The sequence below is a fragment of the Hibiscus syriacus genome, unplaced genomic scaffold (assembly GCF_006381635.1).
Source record: "Hibiscus syriacus cultivar Baekdansim isolate YM2019G1 unplaced genomic scaffold, ASM638163v2 tig00110775_pilon, whole genome shotgun sequence".
Taxonomy (NCBI): Eukaryota; Viridiplantae; Streptophyta; class Magnoliopsida; order Malvales; family Malvaceae; genus Hibiscus; species Hibiscus syriacus.
In genome coordinates this window covers 198,227-215,164 of record NW_024062856.1, presented here as the reverse complement: position 1 = coordinate 215,164, position 16,938 = coordinate 198,227, and the positions used below count along the sequence as shown (strand labels likewise).

Below are 16,938 nucleotides of genomic sequence, written 5' to 3'. Positions count from 1 at the left end.
GTTTGTTTATTTATTTAATTAAAATTAAATGAATAAATAAAAAACTTTTTTATTTATATTCCATTATTCTTCTGTCTATTTATCGTTCAGCTTAAAATTACTTTAATAGAAATAAAACTCTAATAATTGGAAGAAATTAGGAGTAGTAACGATATTTTAAAACTTGAAGAGAAAAACTAAGCTTTTGTAATAACATGCAATGAAATATGTGAACATTAATCCGCTTCTTGTAGACCACCCAATAAAACCGACCCCACAAACAAGCCAGCAGCACCAACAACAAGTGCCCCAGCCAACACCGCTTGCACCGCCACTAGCCCTACCGAGTCATCCGGTATAATTACTACAGCCGCCAGCGCCGCCACTAAAACTGGCAGTGCCGCCGAAGCCAGCGTTGAAGGGGATACACTGGCCGCCTTCTCCAACAGGCTGAGCAGCCCTAGCTCCTCGGCTTTGGAAAAAACGCCAAGTTTCTCTATGGACGAAAGGGTGAGTCCAAGCTCCTCCGCCTTGGATAACAGCCCTGCCTTCTCAACGTTGCTCAGAACCTTCCTCTTCTCAAGCTTCTTAAACACGTCCACCTCCACTTCTTCGCTTCCTTCGTAGAAGATCCCTGCTCCAAACCATTGCTTTTCCCAACCGGAATCGTACTTGTTTACCTGAAAGCAAACAAACAAACAAACCCCATCAATCTTTTAATGGAATTTCCTTTTTCAATCACGGGCTTGAGTTTGATGATGATACCTTCTTTTTGGGAGCCATGTTTACGATTGTTAGTGGCTTTTTAGCGGGGAAAAAGGGGTTGAATTTGGGGTTTTTTGAGGAAAACTTGGAATGTTCGATTCTGGCAAGGTAAGCAACTGGGGATGACGCAGAGACAGCCATTGATGAATCAAAGGGGTGTGGAAGAACTAGTTTTGTTTTACTTCTAGGGGTAGGGGGATGCCAATTGCCACGTAGGATGATATATGTGATCTTGAGTTATGTAAATGACCGATTCTCCGCCAATCACAATAATCGTACCTTTATCTCGGGAAATAATGTTTTTTTAAATAAATTATTCATTGAAAATTAAGCAGGTATTATTACACTAACCATACACGTATATTTTCTGTTTCAACAAAAATATCATGGTTGATATTTTTTATCAAAATTTTCAAACAGAGACTGGAAAAAGAACACGATTTTATTTATTTGCAATCTATTGACTAAAACTAATAAGAAAAATATATACACTCCATTTATACCATCATTATTTATAGAATAAACTACACATTTAATACCTAAATGATCATTATTATTATGTTTTTGTACTTCAATTTTATTTATTTTATTTCCAAAATCATTACTAATATTTCCAAAAATTAATGACATGATGGCATGGAAAATTGAAAAATAATTTCACATCATCACTGTCGGTAAATTTTTAACGACATATATAAATTAAAACCAAAACTAAACGTTAGATATGATTTTTAAGAAAAAAGGTAAAGTGTAAGTGGTAAAATAGAATAAACGTGATAGTTTAGGTATTAGATGTTTAGTTTACTCTTAATAAAAATGAAAAATAAAATGTAAAAAATATCAAACCGAGTCTTAAGTGCCATGAATCAAAGTCAAGGGGCGTGAAAGGCACACCACAAATCCTTGGGCATACTCAGAAACAAACAAGAGCAATCAAAGACCGGCTATGGAAATCACACGTGTCAGTATTGGATTCACAGAACCAGATTTCGTTGGATGAGATTCTATCAACTGTCCATCGCCTATAACTCAAACACCTTCATCTTCAATCTCCTAGCACCCGTCTTCTTCTCTGTCTCCACCGGAGAAAGCTAACATGGCAACAGAATGGCCCTCGTCAAGCGTATCTCCAAATTCAGTTCAACCACTCCAATCTTCCGCAACTCACGATATGTGAAGTTCACCACCGTCAGGATGTCATCCACTTCGCAGCCAACAACAAAGACCGCCGTCAAGGGCGGCAAGAAAGCTGCCAAAACTGCAATCAAAGAGACCCTTTTGACGCCTAGGTTCTACACAACCGACTTCGACGAGATGGAGACCCTTTTCAATACTGAAATCAACAAGAACCTCAACCAGTCCGAGTTCGAGGCACTGCTGCAAGAGTTCAAGACGGATTACAACCAGACTCACTTCGTGAGGAACAAGGAGTTCAAGGAGGCTGCTGATAAGATCGATGGTCCTTTGAGACAGATCTTCGTTGAGTTCTTGGAGAGGTCTTGTACTGCTGAGTTCTCTGGTTTTCTCCTCTACAAAGAACTCGGAAGGAGACTCGAGGTAATATAATATTATCCATTTACCAATACCATCTTTTCTCACCATAGCTATATTCATTTGTTTAGCCAAATTCTGCAGAAAACAAATCCAGTTGTGGCTGAGATTTTCTCTCTTATGTCAAGGGATGAAGCCAGGCATGCCGGGTATGCACATTGGTAGTTTTCTCTCTGTTTATGGCCATTATGAACATATTATTAACTTATCATTTTATTGATTTACAGGTTTCTGAACAAGGGTTTGTCTGATTTCAATTTGGCATTGGACCTTGGGTTCTTGACAAAGGCTAGGAAGTACACGTTTTTCAAGCCAAAGTTCATTTTCTATGCTACTTATTTATCTGAGAAAATTGGGTATTGGAGATATTACTATCTACAGACATCTCAAAGAAAATCCTGAGTACCAATGTTACCTATTTTCAAGTATTTTGAGAACTGGTGTCAGGATGAAAACCGACACGGCGATTTCTTCTCGGCGTTGCTCAAGGCGCAGCCACAATTCCTTAATGATTGGAAGGCAAAGCTCTGGTCCAGATTCTTCTGTCTCTCGGTGATCGATTTGTTTCTTTCATGATATCCTCTCGTTTATGTCGTACTACATTCATTGTGTTAACAGTTTTGTTCTGCAGGTGTATGTTACCATGTACCTCAACGACTGTCAACGTACTGCTTTCTATGAGGGCATTGGACTCGACACGAAAGAATTCGACATGCATGTCATCATTGAGGTTAGATTCTTTTCTTATAATCTTATTGAGCCATGATACTGGGGGATTCTGCATCTTCCCAAGCTTATTAGAAGCTGCTACATGGTTGTAAAAGGCCTTGGCATTTGAAATATGATGAAATCTTGGAGCTTTGGCCGTTATCTACTTGTTAATGTTGGAATTTCTTGCGTACAGACGAACCGCACGACAGCCAGGATTTTCCCTGCTGTGCTGGATGTTGAGAATCCAGAGTTCAAGAGGAGGTTGGACAGGATGGTTGAGATCAACGAACAACTGATTGCTGCTGGGGAGAGCGATGATATCCCCTTGGTGAAGAACCTGAAGAGGATTCCACTAATTGCGGCATTGGCCTCGGAGCTCTTGGCTACATATCTGATGCCGCCTATCGAGTCGGGATCTGTTGATTTTGCTGAATTTGAACCACAGCTTGTGTACTAAATTTTTATTTTTGTAAGAGTTGCATTTTTCTGGTACAATTTCTACATTAGCCAGGCTGCAAGATTTAGCAAATGAAGCTGTTTAATGCCCTTTTATTTATTTTGTAAATGTGAAAGTTGATGCCGTTTTGCACTACTTTTATCCTTCTCTCTTTAGCATACAACCACCGAGATGAAATCGATCACTCATCAAGCATCGACCTTCACCCATATTTCAGTTCAGGAAGACACTGCTCTCAAGATAACAAAAGAGAACAAATCCAATGTCGTATCCAATGCATCATCAGATAAACATCCCCAACAAAATCTCAAATCCTATGCGAATAAAATGAGATTTTGTTAATGAAAGTTAATGTTCTTATTATAATTTAAGTAATGTATGATATACTTTGAGATTTTATTCTTATTGGAATAAAATGAGATTTTTCTGAATTAGCTATTGGTATCCAATCTATGGATTAACCCGGTATGAATTTTACAGAGGTCTATTTTGGGATAACCTTCTTAACTCAATTTATTTAATTCGTAATTATCAAGATTCGTCATTAGTGTGTGCTTTGATGTTGCACTTAGGTGCTCTCGAATTGCATTTTGATGTCACTGTTACTTGCATACCTTTCTTGAGAGTCCACTAAGTTTATAGAGGCCCTAAAAGAGATAAATCACAAGATTTGTTTTGCAATGTCAAGCGAACATGCTTTTACATGATATGATAACAAATATAAATGACATGATGAATTATGGATAAGTTAATATTTTGATAAACATGATTATGTAACTGAGATATGAAAAGATGTTAGATCATGTATTGTTTACACTATGCACTATTGAATTTGTTACTCAACGTGTGATTTATTTTTTCAAACGTAGGTATTTTATAAAAAGTTCAAGAAGTTACGTCAAACGAAGAATATATTCTTTGACCCCCAATCATACGGTGTCTATGTGACACCTACAAGAATATTGATACTCGTGTTATTTCATGTAATTGATTATTATTATCATGTTCATGATTATATTAAATAAGATAACGAATGTTTAAAAAAAATCAATTGGTCTTCTTTCTGTTCTGATTTTTGAATGTGACATCTTCTGCCCCGAATTTTGAATGTGACACCTCCTGCATGAATTTTGTATTTGAAATCTTCTGTTCCGTGTATAATTACCGAACCGGCTAGGAGATGTTATACACATTTTAACGAGTCGAGCTTGAACATACAAGTTTGAAATACAAACCGAACACAAACTCAAAAACAAATGAACAAATACAAACGGTTCATCTTTACAGCCTAAGGGGTTGGTCATTTAATCATCAAGCTATATCAAATTTAGTTCTATCTTGGTTCTTGGGAATGGAAGCGGAATTATTGTCGAAACCATCAAAGTCGACCTTGTGCAAAAGCTTGGGGACGTCGGGATTGCGTTTGGAACCATTGACGCTGTCCTCAATGGCTGAAAGACCGTTGTCGTCTTCCGATGTCCATGCCCGGAAATTGTTCAACGAAGGCGGGATCCTTGAAATCAGCACTTGCCTGAAGTTTCTCAATATGCCTTTGTTGAAAGGATTCGCCTTCCGATCGTACCGGTACCGGAAGCTCTCGTAGGTGGTCTGAAATTCAAAAACGCAAAACATATTGGAAGGGCCAAGAATGAAAGAAAAAGGTGAGTGGAAATGAAAAGGATCACCTGGTTAGTGGAAATGAGGTAGAAATGGAAAACGGTGAGGCCACCGACGAACCAGACGACGATGAAGCAATACAGAATGAGAATAACGGATGTAACATCCCGAGATACGGCTGTCCAGAAGCCGCAATCTTGTTTAAGAATGTTCACCCAAGAGCACGTGAATACATATATGCATAGCGTCGTTGATGATGATATAAAACATATGAAGAATGTGTAGTTGCGCTGCAACCAACGTGTTAATAAATGAGCCCCATCATTTAAGTAATTAAGAAGCTTAAAGAAACTTACTTCTCCGATGCATTGACCCACCCATGGACAATGATGGTCAAACCTCTGGACGCAGTTGTTACAAATGGAGCAATGAGATGCGCGGGGAGTTCGATACAACAAACAGGTTTCACAAAACTTGACTTGAACCGTTTCACCCGTCGCCAATTTAACTTCCTTAATCCTGGGCAATCTCAGGCTGTTGACCTTACCATTCACCCAATCGAACGACGCGCTCTTGCACACATCATCATCGTCCGCACATTCCGGCGGTTTTGCGTTTCTGGGTATTATTCCAGGATCTCCAAAGCTTGTCAGAAACAGAAACCCTAAATCCTGAAAACATTGTTCTTTTTAATTTGCCTGGACCAAGGTTATGGATGAGGGACAATCATTTCCCAAATAAAATTGATGAGAGCTGAAACAATATTATTATTTTACCAACCAAAACAGTGAGTATGAGTCCCCCAAGCAATATTTTATGTTTAAATATTGTATCTTGGGGCTTCATATGCATCGCCATCTTTATGCAGAAGGCAATCGCGGGGCATCCAATCAAAAACGACGTTAAGAAAAGTGATGAAGCATCGGGACCAAGTATCACCCTCCCACCACAGCAAAAATTCTGGGAAATTCAAAAACCATTTCATTAGGGATTGAATCTGTTATGTGGGATAAACGTAATAATATCAAAAGAAAGTACATTATTTCCTTTCCAAACTTGATAAACCCGCTTGGGACGCGGTGGTTGGGTGTCAATGGAGGAAGAATCGTGTATCTGGCTTTTGCTGTTTCTCATGCTTCTGGTGGATTCGATTGAATGCATGACCCAAGGTACCTAAAATGGGGACACAAAACACCCACACCAAGACAAACCTTAATTAAAGAAACCAAACAAAATGAAAAATGGCTTTCATTGTTTTTGTTTAACTTAAGAAAGCCAAGGACATTGCCAAACGCCTTGCATAGCGTTTGCCTTTCTTCTCTGTTTCCAACTTCCCCTTATCAACAATGGTTGGTTTACGACATGGAACATGACAACCTTTTTTCCTAACAAACTTTTTTGATGGGTCCTAATGATTTCTAATTTCAACCAAAACTAATTGCTTTTTATTTTTTAATTCCATCATTTTTTAGTATCATTTCATTTACACAACCTATTTTATTGCTCTCCACCTTCCAACCTAAGGTATATGTCCCAAACCAACAATTGCGGGGGTTAAGTATCATCATCACTTTAAAACAAGACTTAAATATACAAAAGGTACCCAACGTAGTTCGTTTTTCTATTTCAGTGCCTAACATTTTTTTTTGTTCCAGTTTGGTGCATAACGTTTCATTCCATAACTCAAAATGGGTCACGACGTGACAGACCGTTAAGTTTGACCCTTAACCCATTAAAAATGCCACGTGACATTTTTTAATATTAAAAAATAAATTTTGCAAAAAAAATGTTTTAATGCCTTTTATCGTTGTAAAAAATGATCGTTAACAGTCTTTCCCTCTCTTCTCCTTCTCCACCCTTTTTCTGAAATTAAATTCAAGAACCCTAAATCAGTTATTGGAATCTCTAAGCAGGGAGTGAAGGATGTCAAGTGGAAGTTCAAGGCCTCGTTATGGTTCTAGGGTCGTGGTATGTTATTATGGAATGAAAGCTCCCATTTGCATTTCTAATAAACCATGGAGTAAAGGAAATTTTTTTTGGGTGTTATCAAGTGAAAGAGGTAAGTTCTTATTTTATAAGAAATTTTGAGAGTTTGCTAACTTATTAGCCTAATTATTTTTTGTATACAGCAGAATCGGTGTAATATTTTTCAGTGGGTAGACAAGGAAGAAGACAATGGATGTATTGGTGAAGATTTGAAATTTCAATTGGAAATGTTGATGATCGAAAATAGGAATTTGAAAAAAATGAAAACCATCAATTGAAGGAAATTGTAAAATCATATAAAGCAAAATGTGGAAAGGGGATGACAAATGCTTTGTTTTATAAGATAGCATTCTTTATTTCTTGGATAGTGTACTTCATGGTGAAATTTGGTCTTTAGATGAAGGATGGTATGACAATTGTTATGTGAAAAGAGGAGTAAAGTTGTTATGTTTGTGAGTTTCTTGTAATGTTGGTATAGTTGAAGAAAATTGTAGTTGTTGTAATGTTGGTATGACAATTGCTATATTAGAAGATAATATTTAAAATGTTGTTATGAAAAATCTTTTGTTTTGTGTATGGAAATTAAATGTTAGCATATGTTTATATTGCATTGATACATAATTGTTGATTGAACATGAGTATATAAATAGTTGGAAAGTAATAGGAGTAAAATAAAATGTTTCATATATTGAAGTGAAGTGAACATCCCCAAATAGTGCCTAATAGCATTCATCAATGTAAAATGCCCAAAAGGTTACATATCTAAATAAAATAAATTGTCAACTGCCCAAATAATTCATATGACTAAACAAAGTCAAATAAGTAATTTCATGTGACTAAAGACAATACAAAATAAAACACTAAAAAAGTAGGAACTTCATTCTAAGGCCTCTAAATGGTCGGTTTAAGGAGATACTTTTTGATGGGAAGCTTTGACAATCTTGCTTGTGGATTAATGTTGGAAGTTTCCATTAAAGGTGACTGAGAAAATACTTAAGGTGGCGGTGATATTGTACCACTTGAACTTTGCATCCTTTTGCAACATATGACTTTGTGTTGGGTCGAGAAATGAGAACTTGACTTGGTATTTCTGGCTATTAAAATGAAAACAAATATCAGAAAATTAAAATTTTTATAAATATTTTAATTAAAGTTGTTTAGATTACTTACATTTAAAATTTGTAGTATTGTTGCTTCATTTTTGTAAATTCCAATCTCTTGCATGATTGTTCTGCCCCTTTGCCTATGTGTTGTAACATGATCTCTATGGGTAAGGGGTATTCTGTTTGTTGTCATCTTCCTCTTTCTAGGTGTAGAGGTTGCAGGTAGTTGAACAGTTGGAGTGGGCATGAACCTCATTTGTGGAGCAATTGTTGTTGATAGTGGTGGAGCTTGTGGTGTTGAAGCAGGGGTTGTAGTGGTTGCTGGTGCAGAAAGAGGAGGTGTAGAGGCCGTTGGTGTACAAAAAGGTGGTGTTGATGTAGTCCTTGTTAAAATTGTTGTTGGTGGAACTTGATTTTCCTAAAAATAATAATAATTAGATTACAATCATCTAACTGTTGCATTAAAGCAAAAGAATGAAAAACCAAATTAAACTTACATTGTATTGGGTTTTTTATGGACAAATTCTTAAATTGTGTCCAATCTGCCCACAAACTCTACAATTCATTTTCAATCATGTCCTTGTCATCTTATTTTGCTGCTGGTAGTGGTGTTTTTGCTTTTCAATTCACCTTCTTATCTTCTCCTTTTATGCTTTGGTCTTCTAGGAATTTTTCTTTTAAGGGTAAACTACTCCAATGGCCACTAATGTTTGGGTAAGTTTTCGTTTTCACCACTGATGTTTCAAAAGTTATAAATCGATCACTAACGTTATCGTTTGTTAAAAATTGGTCACTCGCCGTTAACATGCGTGACAGAAAACACACGTGGCCTGTTAACAACAGTTAACAGGCTTACCTAGATGGTATAGTTACACAAATAGTCCATGTTATTTATATATTATTTCAATTTGATCCTAGTTTTAATAAATTAAAATATATTTATTTTTAATTCTTATAAATAATGATATATTTTTATACAAAATATTTAAATGTTTTGTTAGTTATAAAACAAAAAAATTAACGTGATGATATTATTATTATTATTGATATGATGAAAAATTAATAAGCACATAGGTCGTGAAATTGTTTAGGAAATGAACCGAACTGCATCCGAAGTGACTCGTGATGATATCATCGGCACCAAGTAAATTTTTGAAGCCCCTCCCTCTTCCATGATCAAGAAAAAAACTTAATTTCCAAGAAAATATTTGTCCAAAATTTTAATTTAATATTACTTGAAGTGATCTAAAAATATAAAATTCCAATATTCAAGCTAATAATAATATACCAGACAAAAGTTCCATAACATGAAATGATAAATTTGTGAATGCAAATTTATGTAATTCCCAAAATGATGTTATACCGAAACACGAGGAAATACAGGAATACCAATAATGTTAATGGGCTCTCAATAAGACGACATAAATCTATTTATAAAATATTTACAAGCATTAGAAATCGAAATCCCTATGGCTTGTTTGCAGATAGAGGCAATCGGAGCTCCAAAATGAATTAGCTATAGGCACCAATTTACACCACCTAATGAATTCATCTTGATTAAGCCAAATACGGTCGTATCATCGGATGTAACACGAACTGAAAATTTCCTTTCCTCACGCAGAAGCCAGACGTTCAGCCGATTTATTTTTATTATCTCGAATCTATCATTTGGATGGATTCAATTTGTTTCCTCGGAATATTCACCGATGATATCATCACGAGTCACTTTGGATGCAGTTAAATCCATTCCCTAAACAATTTCACGACCTATGTGCTTATTAATTTTTCATCATATCAATAATAATAATTAAATTTACAATTTGTGTTGTGATAAAATTTAATTTAAAAGATTTAATGACAAATTAAATTATAAGACTATTCAAAAAATAAAAGACTTAATAAAATTAATTTTAAAAAAATTTATGCACCGAGTGAAAAAATTTTCTTCACAAACGAGATTTTAATATTAGTATTTATTAAAAAAAAGTTTGGGGAAGAATTTTTTTTTTGTTTTTATTAGTTTACCCTAACATTAAAAACGTTATTTTTTTTCTTTTATAACTAATTTTTAATTTTTAATTTCCTTTTTTTAAAAATATATCATTATTTATAAGAATTAAAAATAAATATATTTTAATTTATTAAAACTAGGATCAAATTGAAAGAATATATAAATAACATTAACTATTTGTGTAATTATACCATATAAGTAAGCATGTTAATTGCTGTTAACAGGCCGCGTGTGTTTTTCGTCACTCATGTTAACGACGAGTGACCAATTTGTAACAAACGATGACGTTAGTGACCGGTTTGTAATTTTTGAAACATCAGTGGTGAAAACGAAAACTTACCCAAACATTAGTGACCATTGGAGTAGTTTACCCTTCTTTTAAAAGGTAGATCAATCTTGGGCATCTCTGTGTGTTCCCAATACTTTCACTTGGAATAGTAGGAAGACAACACTATACAATGCTTAATAAATCTGAGTTTTATACAGGCTAACTACATATGATTCCAACTATTCTTCTCTATACCATATTAGACACACAATATGAGGGCATGATATTCATGTAAAATCCCACACTCTACAAGTGCATTTCCAGTACCTAACATCAACTACAAATGTGTCCTTATTTTTGTAAAACTTCATACCCTTCAGCCCCATTCCAGATGACATGGCAGACAAAACTCAATTTCTTATGTTCTTCCAATTTTTTACAATCCTAGGACATAGGTTACTATTCCACTCAAGTGACTTCTTCTTGTGATCAACAAGTCTGTGCATCACATAGTGCCAAATATCCTCTAACATAGAAATTATTGACTTAAATCTAGAACCTAATATGGCAGAATTGAAAGCCTCTGAAAAATTATTGTCTACTGCATCACACGTTGATCTAGTACTAAAAAATGCTTTAGACCAATACTTAGGATGCCTAACCATCAGATCATCATATGTAACTTTTTTTTTCAGCTTACCAATTCTGTTGACATTGTGTTCAAAAACAATTTCAGTTGTAGCCTTGCAACAAGCCCAAAACAATAATTGAAGATCACCTCCTTTGTGATTTTTTTCCAGTTAGCATAAATGTGCCTAGCACAGAATCTGTGCTCCACATTTGGTAAACAGAAAGTGACCTCTTCCAGCAAGCCCTACAAAAGCAATTGAAATATGAAAATAAGCCATACAAAAATAGTTTAAATTCAAAAATAAACTCTAACAAGTTTTTACCTTTTGCATGCCATTGAGCAAAGTCACATTCTCACCATTCCCTATATTCAAATCAGTCTGAAGGTTTTTCAGAAACCATGTCCAAGCCCCTATTTTCCATCTCCACCACAGCCCAATCAACAGAAAATATCTGATTGTTGCTGTCTCTTCCCACAGCAGACAAAAGTTCACCTTGGAATGCACCTTTCAAAAAACATCATCTATTTCTATAACAACACTACAATACTTCTTAAAGAAATCTTTCAAAGCACCAAAATAAACATATAGCCTCCTAAATTTGGGATTCTCAACAGGAGTGGGTATAACAACCACTAAATCAAAGTACCCTCTGGATCAACAATCCTCAATGCATTCACATAATCATACAATTTACTAAATTCATGTTCAACACTACCCCTAATATGTTCCATTGCCCACCTTCTAGCTCTCATGCAACATTGTTTGTTTAACTCCACATGTAACTCCTCTCTACCAAGCTTTATCATCTCTTTCAGTTTCAAATTAGGAACAATCCTAAACTTCCCAAGAAATTTTTTCCTATCAACTTATTATTAGCTCTTTAATTCTTAAATGTCACAGAACACTGGTGTTCAGTTACTAGAGCTTTAACTGTAAAAAAAACCCATCATCCCAAGAGGCATATATCAGAAATGAACACCCTTTACTCTTACACAACCCTAATTTTTTCTTTTCTATTTGTTAAATACTTGAAATCAAACCTATGAGCTATTACATAAGCAGACAAAGTATCCTTTCACTGTTTGTGATTTTCAAAAATCATTCCTAGTTCAAATCTAGGTTCAACATTTGAAGGATCGAAAAACAGCTTACCAATCTTCTTATATACAAAATCCCCATCTAAATCAGTCTCATAACTCCCAACATCTGAAGAATGCATGTAAATAGTATCATCCTCATTGTTTTCACCTCATAAATATATTGAACAAGTACACCCTAAATCTGCCTCATTTTGTTCTGTTGAGCTCAAACCAGTTCTTCTGTTTTGACATGGAAAATCTTCTTCATTCACTTTTGCTAAGCCCAAACCAATACCTTCTTCATCATGATCTGTTATACCCAAATCAACATTTCCAGAATCTTCATTAACCTCCTCAATACCTTTATTAACAACATCTTCTTGGTCTGATGTAGTGAGAGTGTTATTTTTTATCTTCATTTTCACTAATTTGAAGTTGTTTCTGATGGAGTTTATCTCATCATCATCATCAGATAAGGGACAATATCCACCTAAATCTCCACTCTCCTCTTGAGTATCATAACTCAAGTCATTACTTTCTTTATCTACCAACCTATTAATGCCAACAGGACTAATAGGCCCACTGCCAACATTTTCACTACCCTCCATATCAGTTACCTGCCAATATTTCCATATCAATACTGCATTTAACATTTAATAAACAGAAGAATTTAACATAATACTAACATGTTATGGTTAAACTAATATTTAACAAACAAAATCAAATAACCACAAATTCATATGATTCCAATATTCATTACATTTTTCACAAACCAAATAACCAATATGCATTATATCTGTCACAATATTTTAACATCTAATAAACATGTTATGGTCAAACTTAAACTATTCTTTAACACAAAGCACAAGACCTGCTACTAATTTAAATATTAGAAATAACATTAAAAAAATTGACATCATTTGAACAAGGAATTTGGGCAACAAATGAAAAATAACATTTAAAAAAAATAACCATGGGCTTTTCTACCATGTTAACACCCATGCAAATAACCTGGATATAAGGTTGAAGTAAATCTCATACTTAATGAACGAGATGCAAACAAAAACATTGTGCTTTGACAATATGTTATGCCTTCAACCTGAGACCAATTGATTTTAGATTTGTCTCCATTGTGTTGAAGAATTAAAGAACATTGATCCTATACAAGACCTGTTACTACTTTAATCAAATATTTTACTATTTAAAAAAAGAATCTGTAGAAGAAGACAAAAAAATTAGCTTTGTTGGTCAAATTCAGAATCAACAACACTAAAAGTGCTTCAACTTTATGTATTCTTCAAAAGTCACACTGTAAAAATCAAAATAATTTACCTAATATTAAAATCCAAAGAATCCATGGAAACTTACTATTAAAATCAAAAGTCATGCTTTTTTTTGAGAAATTACTAATATATTCAAAAGCCTAAGGCTTCTATACGGTTTACCCATTTCAAAGGTCATCTACTTTGTAAACATTACGATTTCACTTCCCTTTTTTATAATGAAAGCAACCAAGTTATCTAAAACTAAGTATATAAAACCATGTAAGCAAAATTATAGTTACCAGCGGAGCTTTAGGAACCAGAATTGTAAATGGTGTACCACTACTTCCCAAGAAATTTTTTTCCTATCAACTTATTATTAGCTCTTTAATTCTTAAATGTCACAGAAGACTGGTGTTTAGTTACTAGAGCTTTAACTGTAAAAAAAAACCACCATCCCAAGAGGCATATATCAGAAATGGACACCCTTTACTCTTACACAACCCTAATTTTTTCTTTTCTATTTGTTAAATACTTGAAATCAAACCTATGAGCTATTACATAAGCAAACAAAGTATCCTTTCACTGTTTGTGATTTTCAAAAATCATTCCTAGTTCAAATCTAGGTTCAACATTTGAAGGATCAAAAAACAACTTACCAATCTTCTTATATACAAAATCCCCATCTAAATCAGTCTCATAACTCCCAACATCTGAAGAATGCATGTAAATAGTATCATCCTCACTGTTTTCACCTCATAAATATGTTGAACAAGTAAACCCTAAATCTGCCTCATTTTGTTCTGTTGAGCTCAAACCAGTTCTTCTGTTTTGACATGGAAAATCTTCTTCATTCACTTTTGCTAAGCCCAAACCAATACCTTCTTCATCATGATCTGTTGTACCCAAATCAACATTTCCAGAATCTTCATTAACCTCCTCAATACCTTTATTAACAACATATTCTTGGTCTGATGTAGTGAGAGTGATGTTTTTTATCTTCCTTTTCACTAATTTGAAGTTGTTTCTGATGGAGTTTACCTCATCATCATCATCAGATAAGGGACAATATCCACCTAACTCTCCACTCTCCTCTTGAGTATCATAACTCAAGTCATTACTTTCTTTATCTACCAACCTATCAATGCCAACAGGACTAATAGGCCCACTGCCAACATTTTCACTACCCTCCATATCAGTTACCTGCCAATATTTCCATATCAATATTGCATTTAACATTTAATAAACAGAAGAATTTAACATAATACTCACATGTTATGGTCAAACTAATATTTAACAAACAAAATCAAATAACCACAAATTCATATGATTCCAATATTCATTACATCTGTCACAAACCAAATAACCAATATGCATTATATCTGTCACAATATTTTAACATCTAATAAACATGTTATGGTCAAACTTAAACTATTCTTTAACACAAAGCACAAGACCTGCTACTAATTTAAATATTAGAAATAACATTAAAAAAATTGACATCATTGGAACAAGGAATTTGGGCAACAAATGAAAAATAACATTAAAAAAAACAACCATGGGCTTTGCTACCATGTTAACACCCATGCAAATAACCTGGATATAAGGTTGAAGTAAATCTCATACTTAATGAACGAGATGCAAACAAAAACATTGTGCTTTGACAACATGTTATGCCTTCAACCTGAGACCAATTGATTTTAGATTTGTCTCCATTGTGTTGAAGAATTAAAGAACATTGATCTTATACAAGACCTGTTACTACTTTAATCAAATATTTTACTATTTAAAAAAAATCTATAGAAGAAGACAAAAAAATTAGCTTTGTTGGTCAAATTCAGAATCAACAACACTAAAAGTCACTGTAAAAATAAAATAATTTACCTAATATTAAAATCCAAAGAATCCATGGAAACTTACTATTAAAATCAAAAGTCACGCTTTTTTTTTGAGAAATTACTAATATATTCAAAAGCCTAAGGCTTCTATACGGTTTACCCATTTCAAAGGTCATCTACTTTGTAAACATTACGATTTCACTTCCCTTTTTTATAATGAAAGCAACCAAGTTATCTAAAACTAAGTATATAAAACCATGTAAGCAAAATTATAGTTACCAGCGGAGCTTCAGGAACCAGAATTGTAAATGGTGTACCACTACTGCCATAGTCGGAGGAAAGGCATTTACTAGTAGTAGGGGTGTTCAAATAACCGAACTAATTCGGTTAATCGATCGAACCAAATTAGTTGGGTTAATTCGGTTCGGTTACCGAATTAGTTCGGTCGGTTAACGGTTAAGAAAATTTTTAGAATTCGGTTAACGGTTAATTCGGTTCGAATTCGGTTAATTAACCGAATTAACCGAAACTAAATTTTAAATATTAAATATATTATATATAACATATGGGCTCAGCCCAAACCATTTAAAACCCAATTAATAATTTAATATCCAATAACTTTTAAACCTAAATCAATATTAATTAATTAAAAAAATTATATAAAATTTTTATTTTATAATTATATATTATTTAAATTAATTCTAAACTATTTTTTTTAATTAAAAAAATATTAAATATATTATATATAAACCATTTAAAACTCAATTAATAATTTAAGATTCAATAACTTTTAAACCTAAATTAATATTAATTAATTAAAAAATTTATCTGAAATTTTTATTTTATAATTATATATTATTTAAATTAATTATAAACTTTTTTTGAATTAAAAACATTTAATTTTATATAAATTAGAAAATTTTAAAAAAAAATCGGTTAATTCGAAAATTAACAGAATTAACCGAAATTTATTCGGTTCGGTTAATATGTTCGAAAAAAAGTTCGGTTCGGTTAACGGTTAAAGAAAAAAAAAGTTTGGTTAATTCGGTTCGGTTCAACTCGGTTTTAACCGAATGAACAGCCCTAACTAGTAGTAGTACTGGTTTTACTATTCTAACAGATAATAAACTTCGATGCCGATCCCCTTGAAAAAGATTAAGGGTAAAATCAATTTGAGGTAAGAGACTGAAGGAGAAAGGGGAAAATTATTTAGGGTTAAACGGTAAAAAAGTTAAAACATTTTTTTTTTCATTTTAATTTATTTTTTATTTACAAAAATTATTTTTTAATATTAAAAATATGCCACGTGGTATTTTTAATGGGTTAACGGCCAAACTTAATGGTCCGTCACGACGTGACCTATTTTGAGTTACGGAATGAAACGTTAGACACCAAACTGGAACGAAAAAAACGTTAGGCACTGAACTAGACAAACGGACATATGTTGGGCACGTTTTGTATATTTAAGCTTTAAAACAAAAACCACTCATTTTAATTAACATTGCATAAGCTTAATTATAAGCTAAGTCATTAATGTTATTATCGAAGGTATTTAAGGGCGTCTCTTACCGTGTTACAACTTACAACTGATTTGATATTTGCAATACATATTACTTAAATTAATTGCTATGTTAAATTTAAGTTCTATTAAACCTTGATCGATATCAAGGTGACATATT

The 16,938-nt window shown here is 33.6% G+C and overlaps 2 protein-coding genes and 1 pseudogene across 2 annotated transcripts; 1 reads left to right on the top strand and 2 right to left on the bottom strand.

The window, feature by feature from the left end:
- Positions 1-192: 192 nt before the first annotated feature.
- Positions 193-925, bottom strand: LOC120139796. Its single transcript, XM_039154927.1, has 2 exons — positions 745-925; positions 193-659 (listed from the first exon to the last, which is right to left on the bottom strand). The coding sequence occupies exons 1-2, from the start codon at positions 883-885 to the stop codon at positions 216-218; spliced, it is 585 nt and encodes a 194-aa protein (XP_039010858.1). The 5' UTR covers positions 886-925; the 3' UTR covers positions 193-215.
- Positions 926-1,818: 893 nt separating this feature from the next.
- Positions 1,819-3,558, top strand: LOC120139795 (annotated as a pseudogene).
- A 1,170-nt stretch (positions 3,559-4,728) lies between these two features.
- On the bottom strand, positions 4,729-6,297 carry LOC120139793 (probable protein S-acyltransferase 3). The gene is made up of 5 exons (XM_039154925.1): positions 6,119-6,297; positions 5,861-6,040; positions 5,437-5,751; positions 5,149-5,370; positions 4,729-5,071 (listed from the first exon to the last, which is right to left on the bottom strand). Exons 1-5 carry the CDS (start codon positions 6,239-6,241, stop codon positions 4,775-4,777), a joined length of 1,137 nt encoding a protein of 378 aa, XP_039010856.1. The 5' UTR covers positions 6,242-6,297; the 3' UTR covers positions 4,729-4,774.
- Positions 6,298-16,938: the final 10,641 nt, after the last annotated feature.

What these genes read in the sequence shown, in the direction of transcription:
- LOC120139796 (XM_039154927.1), bottom strand. Translation starts at nt 885, where the DNA reads ATGGCTGTCTCTGCGTCATCCCCAGTTGCTTACCTTGCCAGAATCGAA. An exon ending in ACATGGCTCCCAAAAAGAAG is followed by an intron (nt 660 to 744) that starts GTATCATCATCA and finishes GTTTGCTTTCAG; the next exon opens with GTAAACAAGTACGATTCCGG.
- LOC120139793 (XM_039154925.1), bottom strand. Translation starts at nt 6,241, where the DNA reads ATGCATTCAATCGAATCCACCAGAAGCATGAGAAACAGCAAAAGCCAG. An exon ending in TGGGTCAATGCATCGGAGAA is followed by an intron (nt 5,371 to 5,436) that starts GTAAGTTTCTTT and finishes CGTTGGTTGCAG; the next exon opens with CGCAACTACACATTCTTCAT. An exon ending in ACCTCATTTCCACTAACCAG is followed by an intron (nt 5,072 to 5,148) that starts GTGATCCTTTTC and finishes TTTGAATTTCAG; the next exon opens with ACCACCTACGAGAGCTTCCG.